This window comes from Dendrobates tinctorius, unplaced genomic scaffold (genome assembly GCF_039654945.1).
Source record: "Dendrobates tinctorius isolate UK_male_01 unplaced genomic scaffold, ASM3965494v1 ptg000016l, whole genome shotgun sequence".
Lineage (NCBI taxonomy): Eukaryota > Metazoa > Chordata > Amphibia > Anura > Dendrobatidae > Dendrobates > Dendrobates tinctorius.
The window spans coordinates 68,522,501-68,542,334 of NW_027361684.1; the positions used below are offsets into that span (position 1 = coordinate 68,522,501).

Genomic DNA, 19,834 nt, shown 5'->3' on the forward strand with positions numbered 1-19,834 from the left:
CACCGGGGGCAAAACCCATCAGCAGAGCAACTAAGGTTGTAATAACACCGGCGGCCACTGGGGGCAAAAACTAACTAAGCCAGAGGCTTGAAAGAAAAAAAAGGTTATATATGAGCCTGGATCTGTCACAGATCCAAACGTGGATCGTGACATCAATACCCTGCATAATCCATGTGAAATGATGAAATGACTGCCTGATACTCCAATAGAATTCTCTCAGGTGTATAGTAAATACTCATGCGGCCCTTTAGTTTCTCCAGTGTGGCTCATGGACCGAGACAACCAAAGGACTGGATACAGTGGAGTCCCACACCACAAGGACGCCACCAGCCCGATGCTTCGCTTTTACCGGTATCTGCATCCTAGGCATACAGATGCTGATGAAAACAATGATGGTGAACAGGTCTTTTATATCATTTAGCCTATGCATCCAAGAGTATAGCAGGCGTGATGTCACTTCATTGCGCTAGCTGTGCCTCAACATACAGTGCAGACCGGAGCAGTCATGGAACAGGATTAGGGGAGTAGAATATATACATATTTTATTGTTAGACTGTGGGTTAGTAGCACTGTGCAAGGTGGCTGTGTCAGTGGGGACATCATACTTTGTAAGGGGGCTGTGTGGGAATATCATACTGAGTGGGGTGTCTCTGCAGTTACATACTGTATGAGGGGACATCATACTGTGTAGGGGGGGCTCTGAGGACATTATACTGTGTAGGGGGCTCTGTGAGGGCATTATACTATGTAGGGGGAGTGTGTAAGGACATTATACTGTGTAGGGGGGCTGTGTGGGGACATCATACTGCATGGAGTGCTCTGTGGTGATATATTGTGTGAGGGGACATCATACTGTGTAGGAGGGATCTGTGAGGACATTATACTGTGTAGGGGGAGTGTATAAGGACATTATACTATATATTGGGGCTGTGTGGGGACATCATACTGCATGGAGTGCTCTGTGGTGATATATTGGTTGAGGGGACATCATACTGTGTAGGGGGGCTTTGTGAGGACATTATACTGTGTAGGGGGAGTGTATAAGGACATTATACTGTGTATAGGGGCTGTGTGGGGACATCATACTGCATAGAGTGCTCTGTGGTGATATATTGTGTGAGGGGACATCATACTGTGTAGGAGGGCTCTGTGAGGGCATTATACTGTGTAGGTGGAGTGTATAAGGACATTATACTGTGTATAGGGGCTGTGTGGGGACATCATACTGCATGGAGTGCTCTGTGGTGATATATTGTATGAGGGAACATCATACTGTGTAGGAGAGTTCTGTGAGGACAATATACTGTGTAGGTGGAGTGTATAAGGACATTATACTGTGTATAGGGGCTGTGTGGGGACATCATACTGCATGGAGTGCTCTGTGGTGATATATTGTATGAGGGGACATCATACTGTGAAGGAGAGCTCTGTGAGGACATTATACTGTGTAGGTAACATAGTAACATAGTTATTAAGGTTGAAGGGAGACTTTAAGTCCATCTAGTTCAACCCATATCCTACTCTATCTTGCCCTAACATGTTGATCCAGAGAAAGGCAAAAAAAACCCATGTGGCAAACAGTAAGCTTCGCTTTGGGGAAAAAAATTCCTTCCCGACTCCACATACGGCAATCAGACTAGCTCCCTGGATCAACGCAATATTAAGGAAAATAGTGTATATACCCTGTAATATTATACTTTTCAAGAAAGGCATCCAGTCCCTTCTTAAATTTTAGTAGGGAATCACTCATTACAACATCATATGGCAGAGAGTTCCACAGTCTCACTGCTCTTACAGTAAAGAATCCGCGTCTGTGAGTATGCTTAAACCTTCTTTCCTCCAGACGTAGAGGATGTCCCCGTCACAGGTCTAAGAGTAAAAAGATCATTAGAAAGGTCTTGGTATTGTCCCCGCATATATTTATACATTGTAATAAGATCACCACTAAGCCTTCGATTCTCCAAACTAAATAACCCCAAGTGTAATAACCTGTCTTGGTATTGCAGACCCCCTAGTTCCCTAATAACCTTGGTCGCTCTTCTCTGCACCCGCTCCAGTTCAGCTATGTCTTTCTTATACACCGGAGACCAGAACTGTACACAGTATTCTAAGTGTGGTCGCACCAGTGACTTATATAGAGGTAAAATTATGTTCTCCTCATGAGCATCTATGTCTCTTTTAATGCATCCCATTATTTTATTTGCCTTTGCAGCAGCTGCCTGACACTGGCCGCTAAATGTGAGTTTGTCGTCCACCCATACACCCAGGTCTTTTTCAGTGACTGTTTTGCCCAGTGTTTTACAATTAAGCACATAATTATACATCTTGTTCGTTCTACCCAAGTGCATGACCTTACATTTATCCCCATTAAAGCTCATTTGCCATTTATCAGCCCAAGCTTCTAGTTTACATAAATCCTCCTGTAATATAAAATTGTCCTCCTCTGTATTGATTACCCTGCGGAGTTTAGTGTCATCTGTAAATATTGAAATTCTACTCTCTATGCCCCCTACAAGGTCATTAATAAATATGTTAAAAAGAAGCGGGCCCAAAACTGACCCCTGTGGTACCCCACTGCTAACCGTGACCCAGTCCGAGTGTGCTCCATTAATAACCACCCTTTGTTTCCTATCCCTGAGCCAGCTCTTAACCCACCTACACATATTTTCCCCTATCCCCATTGTTCTCATTTTATGTATCAACCTTTTGTGTGGCACCGTATCAGACGCTTTTGAAAAGTCCATGTACACCACGTCCACTGCATTCCCTTGGTCCAGTCCGGAACTTACCTCTTCATAAAAGCTTATCAGATTAGTCTGACAGGAACGGTCCCTTGTAAACCCATGTTGCTATTGGGTCATGAGATATTCTTCTCCAGATACTCCAGTGTAGTATCTCTTAGAAAACCCTCCAGGATTTTACCCACAGTTGAGGATAAACTTACTGGCCTATAATTTCCAAGTTCAGTTTTTGTCCCCTTTTTGAATATTGGCACCACATTTGCTATACGCCAGTCCTGTGGTACAGACCCTGTTATTATGGAATCTTTAAAGATTAAAAATAATGGTCTATCTATGACTGTGCTTAATTCCTGCAGTACTCGGGGGTGTATCCCATCCGGGCCCAGGGATTTGTCAATTTTAGTGATTTTTAGACGCTGCCGTACTTCCTGCTGAGTTAAGCTGGTGACATTTAACGGAGAATTTTTATCCCTGATCATGTTATCCATCATGGGATTTTCTTGTGTAAAAACTGTTGAAAAAAAGTCATTTAGCATATTGGCTTTTTTCTCATCCTCCTCCACCATTTCACCCAGACTATTTTTAAGGGGGCCAACACTATCATTTTTTAGTTTCTGGAGTGTAGGTGGAGTGTATAAGGACATTATACTGTGTATAGGGGCTGTGTGGGGACATCATACTGCATGGAGTGCTCTGTGGTGATATATTGTATGAGGGGACATCATACTGTGTAGGAGAGCTCTGTGAGGACATTATACTGTGTAGGTGGAGTGTATAAGGACATTATACTGTGTATAGGGGCTGTGTGGGGACATCATACTGCATGGAGTGCTCTGTGGTGATATATTGTATGAGGGGACATCATACTGTGTAGGTGAGCTCTGTGAGGACATTATACTGTGTAGGTGGAGTGTATAAGGACATTATACTGTGTATAGGGGCTGTGTGGGGACATCATACTGCATACTGCATGGAGTGCTCTGTGGTGATATATTGTATGAGGGGACATCATACTGTGTAGGAGAGCTCTGTGAGGACATTATACTGTGTAGGTGGAGTGTATAAGGACATTATATTGTGTATAGGGGCTGTGTGGGGACATCATACTGCATGGAGTGCTCTGTGGTGATATATTGTATGAGGGGACATCATACTGTGTAGGAGAGCTCTGTGAGGACATTATACTGTGTAGGTGGTGTGTATAAGGACATTATACTGTGTATAGGGGCTGTGTGGGGACATCATACTGCATGGAGTGCTCTGTAGTGACATATTGTGTGAGGGGACATCATACTGTGTAGGAGAGCTCTGTGAGGACATTATACTGTGTAGGTGGAGTGTATAAGGACATTATACTGTGTATAGGGGCTGTGTGGGGACATCATACTGCATGGAGTGCTCTGTAGTGACATATTGTGTGAGGGGACATCATACTATTTGAAGTGCTGTGAAGGGACATTATATTGTGCTTGGAGCTGTTGATCAAGTTACGAGGGCTGAATAACAGTAGCTATATGATTTGTATGACTTTTTTTATGAACCTTATAAAAGGTGTTACATTAAGCCCTATTGTAAAATGTAGCAATAGTAGCACGGAGTAAAAAGACTTAATTCTGCTCAATATTAAGTGATACAAAATAATAATAATAATAATAATAATAATAATGAGCAGAATTAAGTTTGGCTGGTTGGTTCGCCCTCCACAGCAATCACAGCCTCTCATGTGGCTCCTAGGGTAAATTCATTGTTCATCCCTGGTTTAAAGTGTCCAGCAAACGCCCAAGCTCCCTGTAATGGGGGCTGCAGACAGCCAGAATTGCATAACTTTGGAAAAGTTCAAGTAGTGATATTCAAATTATGTTTGGCTATAAAATACCTTCTGCTTTAGTGTTATCTATCCCCATATAAAAATACTTAATTATCAGCATAATATACATTTTTACCATCTCATTATGATGGGGACAATATTTTTACAATCATTGCCTTCAATTGATTTTAACATGCAAATTTACCTTATTGTGTCATTTCCATAGCATCCTATATCTCCAATGCCAAGATCATCCGCCAGCAGTATCACAAAGTTAGGTTTAGCGTTTAATGCCATAATAAGGGTGCCACTGGCTAAATGCAAGAGAACCAGAAAATTCCTAAGACAAAAGAAGCAAAAAAGATAAATGGAAATGATGTTACTAGAATTTGCTCAAATAGGAAAAACTGTATCCAGGTATGTGCCAGGACTTGAATATATGACATCCACATTCTAGTGGGTCATATAGAGTTAAAAAAAATTACATGGGGAAGTCTAATTGTACACTATTTGGACAATAGTAATTGAATTAAACAACCCATTAACAACCTATACTCCCCTGTCAGACCAGCACCATTCCAGGGATGTCAGCACTTCTTCTGCCAGCGCCTGCATTTCATTATGTGATGTGAGCGCTGCAGCCAATCAGCAGCTGGATCTGGGCTGCTTTGCTCACATTCCCTCAGATGAAACTCAGATATATGTTGAAAAATAGAGACAGCCACAACACATGTCCAAATGCACCAAGAACAGCCTCACTATTTAAGCTTTGCATCCTGTTACATGGGCGTAACTACCGGGGTAGCAGCCGAAGCGGTTGCTTTGGGACCCGGGTCCCTGGCTCCGATCGGCGCTACCCGATAGTGCAATTTAATTACCCCAACCACTGGTCCTCGGCCCAGCACCGGGCCGTTGCAGTGCTCTTGCCGGTCCGCGGACACAAGGGGAGCCGGCGGCTGTGTAGCAGCTGATACTCACCCTGCATAGCGGTCCCAGTCGGCGCGGTGGCTTCATCCAGATTCCAGCGCTGAGCTGTCAAGTGTACTGCTCATTTAAGGTCATGAATATGGATGCCACTCCTCTCCCATAGGTGTGGCATCCATATTCATGCACCTTAATGAGCGGTAGCACGTGACCGCTCCGCACAGAAAGAAGCTGATGTGCCGGGAGATGCAGGGAGGGAAGTTCAGCGACGGGAGGGAAGTTCAGCGACGTGAGGGTAAGTATGATGGGGAGGATGGGGGAGCCGAGCGGAGCCATATATACAAGGGAGGGAGAGTGGGAGCGGAGCCATATATACAAGGGAGGCCGGGAGAGTGGAAGCAGAGCCATATATACAAGGGAGGGAGAGTGGGAGCGGAGCTATATATACAATGGAGGGAGAGTGGAAGAAGAGCTATATATACAAGGGAGGGAGTGTGGAAGCAGAGCCATATATACAAGGGAGGGAGAGTGGGAGCGAAGCCATATATACAAGGGAGGGAGAGTGGAAGCAGAGCCATATATACAAGGGAGGGAGAGTGGGAGCAGAGCCATATATACAAGGGAGAGTGGGAGCAGAGCCATATATACAATACAAGGGAGGGACAGTGAGAGCAGAGCCATATATACAAGGGAGGGAGAGTGGGAGCAGAGCCATATATACAATACAAGGGAGGGACAGTGAGAGCAGAGCCATATATACAAGGGAGGGAGAGTGGGAGCAGAGCCATATATACAAGGGAGGGACAGTGGGAGCAGAGCCATATATACAAGGGAGGGAGAGTGGAAGCAGAGCCATATATACAAGGGAGGGAGAGTGGAAGCAGAGCCATATATGCAAGGGAGGGAGGGTGGGAGCGGAGCCATGCATACAGGATGGGACAGGGGAGCCATGCATACTGGATGGGAGGGTGGGAGCAGAGCCAGAAATACAGGATGGGAGAGTGGAAGCAGAGCCATGCATACAGGATGGGAGAGTGGGAGCAGAGCCATGTATACCGGGTGGGAGAGTGGGAGCAGAGCCATGTATACAGGATGGGAGGGTGGGAGTGGAGCAATGTATACAAGGATGGGAGGATGGGAGCAGAGACATGTATACAGGACGGGAGAGTGGGAACAGAGCCATGTATACAGGATGGGAGCAGAGCCATGTATACAGGATGGGACAGTGGGAGCAGAGCCATGTATACAAGGATCGGACAGGGGAGCCATGCATACAACAGGGGAAGCCACACAGAGCTGGACAGGACGGGGGGAACCACACATACATTTTCTGATGATTAGAAAATAATCAGCAAGTACAGTACTCCAGTACAATTTTTCTTAAGTGCTCAATGCTCCATTTCCTTGTAGGTTCCAATCATCATTCTAAAGACATACTGATAGGGAATTTAGATTGTGAGCCCCATCGGGGACAGTGATGATAATATGTGCAAACTGTAAAGCGCTGCGGAATATGTTAGCGCTATATAAAAATAAAGATTATTATTATTATTATTATCATTAGCAGTGACGGTCATCAGTAGAAGTAGCCCAGTGCTCCCACTGAAACAGAGAAACAAACAAGCCAGGTGCTCCCACTCATTCAAAACCTATGGTGAGTTGAGTCACATTATAAATGTTATAATTAAATGATAAGTATGCACTGCTAAACTACAACCGTGTCCATAGCCCCGCCCCTTATGACCAAAGCCACGCCCCTGTCACACCTCCATCCCCGCCCTGCCGGGCCATGGAAGAATGGTCTTGCTTGAAGCCGATCCCTGGTGCAAAAAAGGTTGGGGACCACTGGTGTAGGGGATCCGGGGCCCCGGCGGAAAAAAATGTACACTATGATTTCGCAGCCTATGCTGCATTTCTGTGCCTGCTATGCAGAGCGAAGCACATATTGGGCCCGCCTCCCTGCCTGCAGCCAATCACAGTGTGTATTGCTTCAGACTAGTTCAGTCCCGCCCCTTCCCTGAGCCCTTGCTGTCTATTAGCTCTCTGCAGAACTGCCTGCCGCATGGACGTCTGGGAAATGTAGTTCCTGGTGGGGTGTGTCTTTGAGGGGGTGTGTCTTTGAGGGGGCCCCGTTTAAAAGTTTGCTATGGGGCCCAATCAGTTCTAGTTACGCCCCTGATCCTGTACATTCCATTTCTCTGATTAAGGAGGACGCTATCTCCAAAACATATAGGACAAGACAGACTGGCAGGATTCTTTGTAATTTGTAACGTCACAAGCAATGAATGACTACTCAGTTTTGAAGCAGGTGTGTATACATACCACCAGCCTGGGTGCGTCAGACAAAGTTTTTATATGTTTTTTGGAGTTCTAAGGTAATTTATTGGAAGATATTACAATTGTATGGGCTAATATTCATGCAGAAAGAGACACATGACACATATATAGAATAAGCTACAACAGAATATTGGTGCAGCAGGACATATAGTAGAAGTATAAAAAGTCTGCGGACCCCTGGAACCTGTCAAGCATGGTGAAGGCAGCATTATGCTTAGGGACTGTTTTTCGTCTGCTGAAACTGGGGCTTTGGTCAAGGTGGAGGGAATTATGAACAGTTCCAAATATCAGTTAATTTTGCAACCAAATATTCAAGCCTCTGCTAAAAAGCTGTAGATGAAGAGGAATTTCTCCTTTCAACGTGACAGTGAGCATAAGCATAGCTCTAAAGTCAACAAAAGAATGGCTTCACCAGAAGAAGTTAAAAGTTTTGGAATGGCCCAGCCAATGGCTCCTACCTAAATAGACTGAATGCTAACATAAGTTCAAAAGGTACTTCAGAAAAAGCGCTACCATAGTTAAAGGGTGTACATATTAATGAAAACACAATTTTAATTCTTGATTTTTCTATTTCCACCTAAAAAAATGTGTTTATTTTTCAATTGAATTGTGCAGAATTTGGGCGACATTAACCCCTTCACGACATCCATCGTACATGTACAGTGCTGGGGGAGGTACATTCTTGCAAACCGCCGTACATGTATGGTGCGACGATTGGGCTTTCTCACTTACAGAGCCGAAAGATGGCCGTTGGGTCACCCAGGTACAGTGGCCTGTAAGTTCCTTCTTAGAGCAGGAGCTGACACGCCTCCTCCCTGTGTGCGATGCACAGATCTAATGACCTGTAAAGCTAAAACATTGCAGAGAATTAGAACAGCAATCGGTAGGGAAAGTTGATGAATCAAAAGGAAGAAATCCAGCGCATTGTAAGCAAATGCTATAAAAATCCAGAATTTATTGTAGAAGTATAAAAATCAAAACATCGTAGTGGGCAACTCTGGCCAGTGTGGATGAAACCAACGCGTGTCAGCTAATGCGAGCCCTATTTGTTAGGGATGGCGGAATGCACTAAGTATTAAATAATGCAAAATGCGTTCACCGCCCGGGGTCCACCGTGCAGAAGGTGTTAACACCGCTGCTAGATAATGGCGACGTACAATATGGCGGTATCACGCACGCGGGTTGAACGTCACCCGGGTGCGCTGAGCGATCTCTTAACTCACAGAGACGCTTAAGTGCTAAACACAAAAGGTTGAGCCTGTTAACGTCATAGGTCTCAGAGAAGTGCATGCACGGTATATGGTCACAGTAGCTGGGCCCTAGGCAGAGGGTCAGCGTCTGTCTAGACCTACCGTGCGTGCGGCGTCGCTAGTGCAGACGCCAAGAGGAGCTGCAGCGCGGCGACAGACACTGCCGCTAATCGACAATGCCCGGTAGGAGGCGCACTGTCGAACGCTAGCACTGAGGAGGATGCTAATGTGGCTTGTAGCTTGCCACTGACTGGCGCTGACTCTAAAGCTATGTTCCTATACACACTCATAATATCAGAGGGAGGGGATCTTAATGAGTCATTCGCAGGTACATTTATCCATCATCATTCACACAGTTAGCAACTAGAGACTATACTAGCGCATGGCCGAGCGGCCATGCGAACCTTTTATAGCCAGGACCTTCCAGAAGCTTCCAGATCCCTGAGATGGACCAATCAGATCTGGAGAAGGACCTGGACATGTGACTCCCGATCTCCAATGGGAGATCATCTCGTGAGCATGTTCAGTGGAGCGACAGAAGGACTTAGCCTCTGGAGCGATTTGCTGCTGAGCAGCTTGCATTGCTATTGCTGACCCAAAGGTGGCAGCAACAGCCAGGCCCACAGAGCAGGTCTGGGCAGAGAGTCTGGAACGCCGGGACTGCTGAGCAAACTCCTCTGCGGTTGATAAATAATGAGAGGCCGCAGAATGTGAGGCTCTGGATTCCTGTTGAGCCGCTGCAGGAACCCGACGCCTAACACTATTCATGGCTGAAGACCAGTCTGAATAAGCGTGTCTTAAATAGACTGCAGCAGAGTAAGGCTGGTTTCCCATTTGGGTATCTGTGCGCATCGTTTGATCCGCATAGATCCACATGCATCATGCGTACATATCTTTAACAAGGTGTATGCACATGGGCGGACATACCGCCTGTGCAGCCTGTGCAGGGGGCCCCTGCAGGGTGGCTAATAATGAAGGCAATCTGGCCTGTTTCTCTGGGTCCGAGGCTCTGGGGGACCCCTGGCCAGATTGCCCTCATGTGCGGTGGGCAGGGAGCGATCCCAGCAGCTCCGCTGCCTACAAGAGATATTAGCAGCGAAGCTGCAGGGATCCGTCCTGCTCCCTGCCCGGTGCCCGCACTTTCTGTCTCTGACACAGACTGCAGCGTCGCTGGATGATGTCATCAGTCAGCAGCCGGCTGTGCCAGAAAGAGGAAGCAGTCGAAGGCGGTGATGCTGTGGCTGCGGGAGAGCATGTGGACAGGTGAGAGGTGCTGTGTGTGTGTTTTTTTGTATGTACGTGTGTTGTGTGTGTAGAGATGAGTGGTGATGTGTGTGTGTGCATGCATGCGCAGCGCTTTGGGGGAATGTGCAGACAGGTGAATGGTGTTGTGTGTGTCTGTATGTGTAGGTGGATGAGAAGGCAATAATGGGGGTGATGGGGACAAGGCAATGATGGGGGTGATGGGGAGAAGGTGAGGATGTGGAGAAGGCAATGATGGGATGATGGGAAGAAGGCAATGATGGGGAGAAGGCAATAATGGGGGTGATGGGGAGAAGGCAATAATGGGGGTGATGGAGAAGGCAATGTTTAGGTGATGGAGATGGCAATGATGGGGGTGATAGGGAGAAGGCAATAAATGGGTTGATGGGGAGAAGGCACTGATGGGAGTGATGGGGAGAAGGCAATGATGGGGTGATGGTTAGAAGGCAATGATAGGGGTGATGGGTAGAAGGCAATGATAGGGGTGATGGGTAGAAGGCAATGATGGGGGTCATGGGGAGAAGGCAATGATGGGAGTGGGGGAGCAGGGAATGATGGTGGTAGTGGAAAAGACAATGATGGGGTGGTGGAGGAGAAGGCAATGATGGAGGTGGTGGAAAGGGCAATAATGGGGGTGGTGGGGAAGGAGGAAATGATGGAGGTGGTGGAATGGGCAATGATGGGAGTGGTGGGGGAAGAGGCAATGTTGGTGGTGGGGGAGGAGGAAATCATGGAGGTGATGGAATGGGCAATGATGGGGTGGCAGCGGAGAAAGCAATGATAGTGGTGGGGAGAAAGCAATGATGGAGTTGGTGAAGAGGGCAATGATGAGGTGGGGAAGATGACAATAATGGGATGCGAGGGGAGGAGGACAATGAGTGGTGTGGATATTGGAATGTGAGGAAGGGGGACTTATAATGGACTTAGGAACAGGGGGAGGTGGAGGAAGACATTGTTATTGGTTATTATGTCTAACACAGTCTCTTAGTATATAGTGTGCATACTTATTATGTGTAACACAGTCCCTTAGTATATAGTGTACTCATTTACTGTATTATGTCTAACACAGTCCCTTAATATATAGTAGTACAGTCATGGCCAAAAGTTTAGAGAATGACACAAATATTAATTTTTACAAAGTCTACTGCTTCATTTTTTCTAATGGCAATTTGCATATACTCCAGAATGTTATAAAGAGTGATCAGTTTAACAGCAATTACTTGCAAAGTCAATATTTGCCTAGAAAATTAACTTTATCCCCCAAAACACATTTCAACGTCATTGCAGCCCTGCCTTAAAAGGACCAGCTAACATCGTTTCAGTGATTGCTCCATTAACACAGGTGTGGGTGTTGATGAGGACAGGGCTGGAGATCAATCTGTCATGATTAAGTAAGAATGACACCACTGGACACTTTAAAAGGAGGCTGGTGCTTGGCATCATTGTTTCTCTTCTGTTAACCATGGTTATCTCTAAAGAAACACGGCAGTCATCATTGCACTGCACAAAAATGGCCTAACAGGGAAGAGTATCGCAGCTAGAAAGATTGCACCTCAGTCAACAATCTATCGCATCATCAAGAACTTCAAGGAGAGAGGTTCCCTTGTTGCCAAAAAGGCTCCAGGGCGCCCAAGAAAGACCAGCAAGCGCCAGGACCGTCTCTTAAAAGTGTTTCAGCTGCGGGATCGGGCTACCAGCAGTGCAGAGCTTGCTCAGGAATGGCAGCAGGCAGGTGTGAGTGCATCTGCATGCACTGTGAGGCGGAGACTCTTGGAGCAAGGCCTGGTCTCTAGGAGGGCAGCAAAGAAGCCACTTCTCTCCAGAAAAAACATCATGGACAGACTGATATTCTGCAAGAGGTACAGGGAGTGGACTGCTGAGGACTGGGGTAAAGTCATTTTCTCTGATGAATCCCCTTTTCGATTGTTTGGGACATCTGGAAAACGGCTTATTCGGAGAAGACCAGGTGAGCGCTACCACCAGTCTTGTCTCATGCCAACTGTCAAGCATCCTGAAACCATTCATGTGTGGGTTGCTTCTCAGCCAAGGGAATGGGCTCTCTCTCAGTCTTGCCTAAAAACACAGCCATGAATAAAGAATGGTATCAGAATGTCCTCCAAGAGCAACTTCTCCCAACCGTCCAAGAGCAGTTTGGCGATCAACAATGCCTTTTTCAACATGATGGAGCACCTTGCCATAAAGCAAAGGTGATAACTAAATGGCTCAGGGAACAAAACATAGAGATTTTGGGACCATGGCCTGGAAACTCCCCAAATCTTAATCCCATTGAGAACTTGTGGTCAATCATCAAGAGAGGGGTGGACAAACAAAAACCTTCAAATTCAGACAAAATAAAAGCATTGATTTTGCAAGAATGGACTGCTATCAGTCAGGATTTGATCCAGAAGTTGATTGAGAGCATGCCAGGGAGAATTGCTGAGGTCCTGAAGAAGAAGGGTCAACACTGCAAATATTGACTTGCTGCATTAACTCATTCTAACTGTCAATATAACCTTTTGTTACTCATAATATGATTGCAATTATATTTCTGTATGTGATAAAAAAAATCTGACAAACACATAAAAGCCAGAGGGCAGCAGATCATGTGAAAATATAATATTTGTGTCATTCTCTAAACTTTTGGCCATGACTGTATATAGTGTACATAATTATTATGTATAACACAGTCCCTTTGTATATAGTGTACTCACTAATTATGTATAACACCATCCTTAGTTACATAGTTTCCTCTTTTATTATGCATAATATGGTCCCTTATTACTTTATGTACCATCCTCTCTAGTTATATATGGTGCCGTCCCTTATTATTTAACTTCCTCTGCTGTTATGTACAGTGCTTTCTCTTACATAGTGTATTCTTGTTAATTTTGTTATTCACAGCACCCTCTTTTATTACATAGTCCCTTCTATTTTTAGATATAAAATGACTGCTGATGGAGCAGCCATTGACCAGGATACCAGTCCATCAGCTCCTCCATCGTTCCATCAGCCATCATTGCATTATACAGCAAACAAGAAAGGACAGTATGTAATAAAAAACAGGGCTCTATATAATCCAATGTGTAAGGGACGGTACTGTACATAACGAGAGAAGGCACAGTATAAGGGACAGCAATATACATAATAAAGGAGACTATGTAATATATATAAATGTACGTGTGTGGCTATATATATGTAGCTTTGTTGCCATAAAAGGAAGGGGGCCCAGACACATTTCTTGCACAGGGGCCCCAAGCTGTCAGTGTCCGCCCCTGTGTACGCAGGAACATGCGTTTGCATGCGTTCGCTTGCGGATGTGTACGCATGCGTCGTTTCGTGATGTGTGGCGAACGCAACATGTTGCATTTTTTGAGGCATCAAATATGCGCAGCCATACGCATGTGGATGAGTGCGGATGAAGTGCGTCAAAGCAACGCATTACTGTTTATGGGAACGCATTGGTACGCAAGGACATGCGTACGCATGCGTTCGATATGCATGCGTACTTCAGAATCAGCAGGTCCAGGAACTGGTTTCAGCCACCCCAAAAACAAAGCTGTATAAAAAGAGGGTGTGAACACTGGAAGTCCAGTACTCTCAAGCCTCTGGATGCTATTATACGCCAGTGGATCTGCTGTGAAGACTCTGGAATTCACTCTGGATGTGAAGAAGCTATGAAAATGTCTGTCTCTCTCACTGCAGTCTGTACTCACTTCTGTCTCTCTTGCAGCCTTCTTCAAAGATGTCCTCAAATGAAGACAAGAATTCCTCCCATAGTGGACAGGAGACTGATGAAGTGAGGACATTTGCTATACTGAGGCTGGTTTCACATTTGCGTTTTTTGCGCTGCGTTTTTGCGCATACGTGCGCATGCATTTTTCCCCCTATATTTAACATGGGTGCACATACGTGCGCGTTGGCATGCACACGTATGCGTTTTTCGTGCACTGCGTTTTTTTATGGTGTGCGTCCTTAATTTCCAGACGCTACATGTTGCATTTTTTGGTCCGCCCAACCGCTTAAAAAAAACGCGTGCACGTTTTGCGCAAAAAATTACCATTATGGTCTATGGGTGCGCATATGTGCGCATTGGCATGCGCATGTATGCGGGTTTTTTGCGCATGCGTTTTTTTGGTGTCCATTGGTTAGACTAGTTATAAAAATCCCCACCTAAAAAAACTTCATGTCTATATAAAAGGAGGTGTCAGCCAGCACTGTACCATAACTATAAAGTAGATACAGCCTGTAGAGCAGAAAGACTGCAAAAGAAGACCCCATTTTCAATTCCAGCTTCAGCGTACAGAATGTGAGTATTATTACATCTAAAAAATGTATGCCTGTCCTTTTAAATTGTATATGTACTAATGCTTTGTATTATTTTTACATGCAGTATGTCTTTGGAATCGGAATATTCACCATCCTGGCAGGAACTGGCGCAAGCAGACCGTGAGGTGATTATTTTCGTGTGTTTGGTAAGAATATCTGCTGCTTCTCAAAATCTCTAACGTTTGTTGGTTTTTTTTCAGACATCGTCATCTTCAGCGGACACGACTAGTGAGGGCGAACAGCATGAGCAGCCAAGTCCCAGTGGTGATACGGAATGTAAGTATCAAATGATTTGTAAAGTTATTTATTTTTTATCTTCTATATTTCCTCTTTTCTGGATCTTTTTTGTAACTTTTTATTCACACAAAATTCGAATATTCTAATGAATGTGTTTTGTCTATTTTCCACAATGGGATGAAGACGTCTACCTGGATAATGAGCACCTTATCCGCCTGCTCCAGGAGCGTGCCCCGTTGTGGGACAGCCGTGACCGGCTGTACAAGGACAATGTGGTGACCCGGTGGCTATGGAATGAGGTGGCCGCAGCGTTGATGGATCGCTGGGACAGCGCCACTGCATCCTCCAAAAAGGCGTTTAGTAAGAATTTCCCTGCTGTTATGCCGCAGTGACTATTGTCCTTGATGGCACTGTTGGGTTTCATGCTAGATATATTCTAGCAGGAAACCCAACAGTGTCATCTGGCTCAACAGTGACTGCTTTGGGTATTGTATTGCGGTCTTGTGCCGCAGTGACTATTGTCCTTGATGGCACTGTTGGGTTTCGTGCTAGATATATTCTAGCAGGAAACCCAACAGTGTCATCTGGCTCAACAGTGACTGCTTTGGGTATTGTATTGCTGTATTGTGCCGCAGTGACTATTGTCCTTGATGGCACTATTGGGTTTCGTGCTAGATATATTCTAGCAGGAAACGCAACAGTGTCATCTGGCTCAACAGTGACTGCTTTGGGTATTGTATTGCTGTATTGTGCCGCATTGACTCTTGTTCATGATGGCACTGTTGGGTTTAGTGATAGCATATGTCGTGCATCAAACACAATTGTTAAATGTTGTTTGTTTTTCCAACAGTGGACAAAGTCCACACACGTTGGCGCTCGATCAAGGACCGCTTCAACAGTGATGTTCGTGCTGAGGGCCAGGTTCGCAGTGGTTCAGCATCAAGGACAAGAACAAGATTCCGGTACTATCAAGCGTTGCAGTTCCTAAGACCGGTCCTTGCCACCAGATCGTAAGTATTATAATTTTTTGTTTTTTATTTTTATTAATCTGTGTTTTTCTAATCCACAGCTGATGCTTCTTGCAAAGGCATGATAGTAATGATTTTCCTTTCTTCCACAGCACCTGGAGCAGCACCCAGCAACCTGGCCCTGGAGCGGTCCTTCATCGGACGTCCTCTGACCCGTCCCAGCCATCCGACAGCCAGGAAGCACCTTGCAGGTCAGCCACACAAACAGCTGGTGACCAGGAAATGGGTCCATCAGGTGTTCCCCTGTCCCAGGTCTCTGCCACTGGTTATGCGGGCACTACCCGCCAGCGGCAGAGGGCCTTGGACAGGAATGTCTTGCCCGAGTTTATGCACTTGAGCGAGGCCTTTAATGCCAGCCTCAAGTCGCTGTCAGTAAGAGTGGAAAGCGGTTTTTCACTCATGGAACGTGGTTTTAACCACATGGAACACCGCTTCCATTCTGTCGAACAGCGCCTTGACCGTCTGGAGGCTGACCTCAACAGACCAGCGCACCATTTTTTTTTAGTAAGATTGAAAAGGGCATGCCGGAACACCTTAATCCTGAGCAACAGCTGAGTGTGCTGCAGACCTGCAACAATGCTTTCTTGCAGGCTATGCAGCATAATCGGTAGGGGCAGCAGTCAGTGGTGTCATTTCCAACTATGCCACCATTGACTCGCTTCACCTCACTACCGACTTGTGCTGCATACCACTGCACGGACACCTCTATTCAAAGCCAGGACACCCACCATTACACCACCTCAAGTCTGAGTGCTGCTGGTCACTTCACCGACACCACCATGGCAAGCGCTGCTCCTGTCTGGAGCACCACCACCACCCCATGCATGCTTGGAGCACAGCCACAGTAACCACTCCACAAACATGGAACAGCCCTGCCGCAAACACTACAACATGTTGTAGCCCTGCCACCACCACTCTGCAAACCTGGACCATCACTGCCACCACCAGTCCTCCTGCAAGGACGAGCACTGCCACCGCCACCACAGTGCATCAGCAGCAGCCACAGCAGCATCAGCATGCACAGCAGCAGGCGGGGGACCCACATTCCTTATTTGCCCCAAGTTCCAGGCGGCACCAACAATCAAGGCGGGCATTGGGCCCAAGTAGGTCCAGGCAGGCCAGTTTAAGGAGACAAACAGTTAGGACCACTAGCTGAACCTCTGTCCTCTCCTCCTAGTGTGTCTAGTTCCATTCCCATAACTGGACTCCCTTCCCCCACAAGTTTTGTTGCCCCTTCCCCTAGAATACCTTCATCGACTATAAGCTGTTCATCTTCACTGCACACCCCCAACTTGCAACCATCTGCCCCCAAACACAGAAAAAGTTTTTTATAATTTTTTTGGTTAAAAATAAATATAAATTTCGGGTTCACCATAACAAAGTTTGATTAATGTTTTTGGCGCTGCCTACACACAGTGCGCCATACACACAATGCGCCTTAAACTTTGCAAGGTGTGATAAAAAGTGTTTTGCGGATTGCCTGTTTTTGCCATCCTCATTTCACTTATTGTGATACTAGGCAAGGAGGCTTATTGATATACCTTGTAATTAACAACATACTCTTATTACGTGTGTGTTGAATCCACTGATGGGTAAAATACACGTCATATGTTAAATACCAAGGCCTAGTATAATAACTAGAGTTGACCGACTAGGATCTGGTTTCATGAAACACAAACTGGTGAAACTCGAGCAAAAAAAAGTCGAGTTTCGTTCAAAACCCTACCACAATGTTAGTTAATGGGAAATAAAAGTTGGCATCCACTCAATGCAGACTTTTATTCCCCATTGACTTGCATTGGGGTCGGGTTTTGAACGAATCTCTGACTTTTTTTCCACTAGTCGAACCAGTTTTATTTGAAATGAATTTGGTTTCATGAAACCCGATCCTACTAAAGTCGCTCAACTCTAATCATAACTATTTATCAATCATGGCCTGGTTAATACACATATCATATTTAACCTGCAGCGTTGCTTACGTACCAATATATTTCACGCAGACTAGCGATGATGCAGTTTAACTCATATGTGTATTTACCTGTCCAGGTGTGAGAACATCATGAATTCACAGGTATACATGGGAAGTTTTTTATTTTATTGGAGTGTAAAAAACATAGTGCACTTGGTACTGGTATCAAAACAGGTTTTTTATTAACATACACACACGAAAACATTTTTACACCATTTCATCTTGCCAGTGCACCCGTCCTACATCAGAGATAAAGTAGGCCGCAAATTGGTCCCTCATTTGGCCAACTTCAACGGATGACCTGAGAGGGTGCTGAGTGAATTCAGGCAATGGGTTAGGAGCAGCATCATCGAGTTCAAAGGTTGGGTGCTCTTTAGCCAACACAAAATTATGTAGAACCACTGACTCCTTCACCACCTCATCCACTGTTTCAAGTTTAAGATTAATGGCTGTGCCGAGAATTCGCCATCTGCAGACAAGAATCCCAAAAGCACACTCTACAGTTCTTCTGGCCCTGGTCAGCCTGTAATTAAAGATTTTTTTGGTGTGGTCCAAGTCACGGCTGGAGTAGGGTTTCAGTAGGTTTGCGCACATTTGAAAAGCCTCATCCCCAACCATTACAAAGTGCAGTGACGGAGCTTCGGTGTGGGGAAGAGGCCGTGGCATAGGGAAATTAAATTGGTTGCCATACAACCTCCGGCCCATGTCTGAGTTTTAAAAAGCCTGGGAGTCATTACCACGGCCAAATGCTCAAATGTCCACTGCTACAAACATACATCCGGCATCCGCAATGGCATGAGTACTATTGAAAAGTACTTTTTGTAATTATAGTACTCAGATCCAGTTCTTTTGGGTCTGATGATCCGTATGTGTTTACCATCAACAGCTCGCTCCCAAACAGTTGGGGAAATTGCAGACTGTCCAGAATTTGTCAGCAATTTCCATCCACTTTTCAGCGGTGGGCAGGGGCATAAATTCGGGACAAAGAACGTTCCAGAGAGCCCGGCAGGTGTCTGCAACAATTCCAGACAAGGTAGAGATTCCAATACGGTACTGGAAGTGTAGTGAAGATAGGGTCTCTCCAGTCACCAGGAATCTGTGAAACAGAGAAAGAAGTAAAATTAATAATTCTGTATATGGTTTTTTAAAACTATAAATTAAAAAATTAGTACATTCATGAAAAATAATTAGCCCAGGTTTTGAATAGTACATGTAAAAAAAAAAAAAAACATCAGACCCCATCCCTTGGTTTTTAAATATTACGTACCGTAATGTCACCAGGATCCATTCCTCAGGAGGAATCGCACGACGGAGCTGTGTGTCCTGTCTCCAGATGGATTCTTGGACATGAGCAAGCAAATCCCTGAAGCTTTCTTGGGACATCCGGATATAATCTGTAAATTTCTCCGGGTTTGCGTGTAGCTCACTGTAGAGGGTGTGGTACGCCTCAGGGCTCTCCCAGAGTTCAACAATCGGATGTATCCACATACGCCGCCGCTGCCATCTTCGCTGCCATCTTCGCTGTCTCTCTCTCTTCCTTTGTTCATGGAAAGCAACTGCATATGCCCTAGCCATCGCGATGTCCAAATCCAAGTTGAAGTGAAAACTCTTCCAGCGCAGATCCATGTTGACACGAGAAAAATCAAGCAAATGTGAAGAATACTGTAGACATGGTCTATATACAGTATTAACATACCACACCGCCACTGACGTCCCATTGGTCGTGTGTGTTGCAAGATTGTTATCTAGATTTTTTTTTGGGTGAGGACAAACAATGTGCAAAAAAACGCAAACACACTAAAAACGCATACAAACGCTGGGTTTTTTCCTGCATGCGCATAAAAATGCTTGAAAAAAGCGCAGCGTTTGTATGCGTTTTTTTCATGTGTTTGTGTGCGCAAAAAACGCACCACAAAAAAACGCAAGTGTGAAAGTAGCCTGATAGGTATGTT

The 19,834-nt window shown here is 45.4% G+C and overlaps 1 protein-coding gene across 3 annotated transcripts in view; it reads right to left on the reverse strand.

Moving 5' to 3' along the window:
* The window catches only part of LOC141080610 (arylsulfatase D-like), a 187,695-nt gene that overhangs the window by 102,685 nt on the left and 65,176 nt on the right, over nucleotides 1-19,834 (reverse strand). For all 3 annotated transcript variants that reach the window (XM_073565952.1, XM_073565951.1, XM_073565953.1), the window contains one exon: nucleotides 4,754-4,888. In XM_073565952.1, the coding sequence (XP_073422053.1) occupies nucleotides 4,754-4,888 (135 nt within the window). The remainder of the gene's footprint in view (nucleotides 1-4,753; nucleotides 4,889-19,834) is intronic.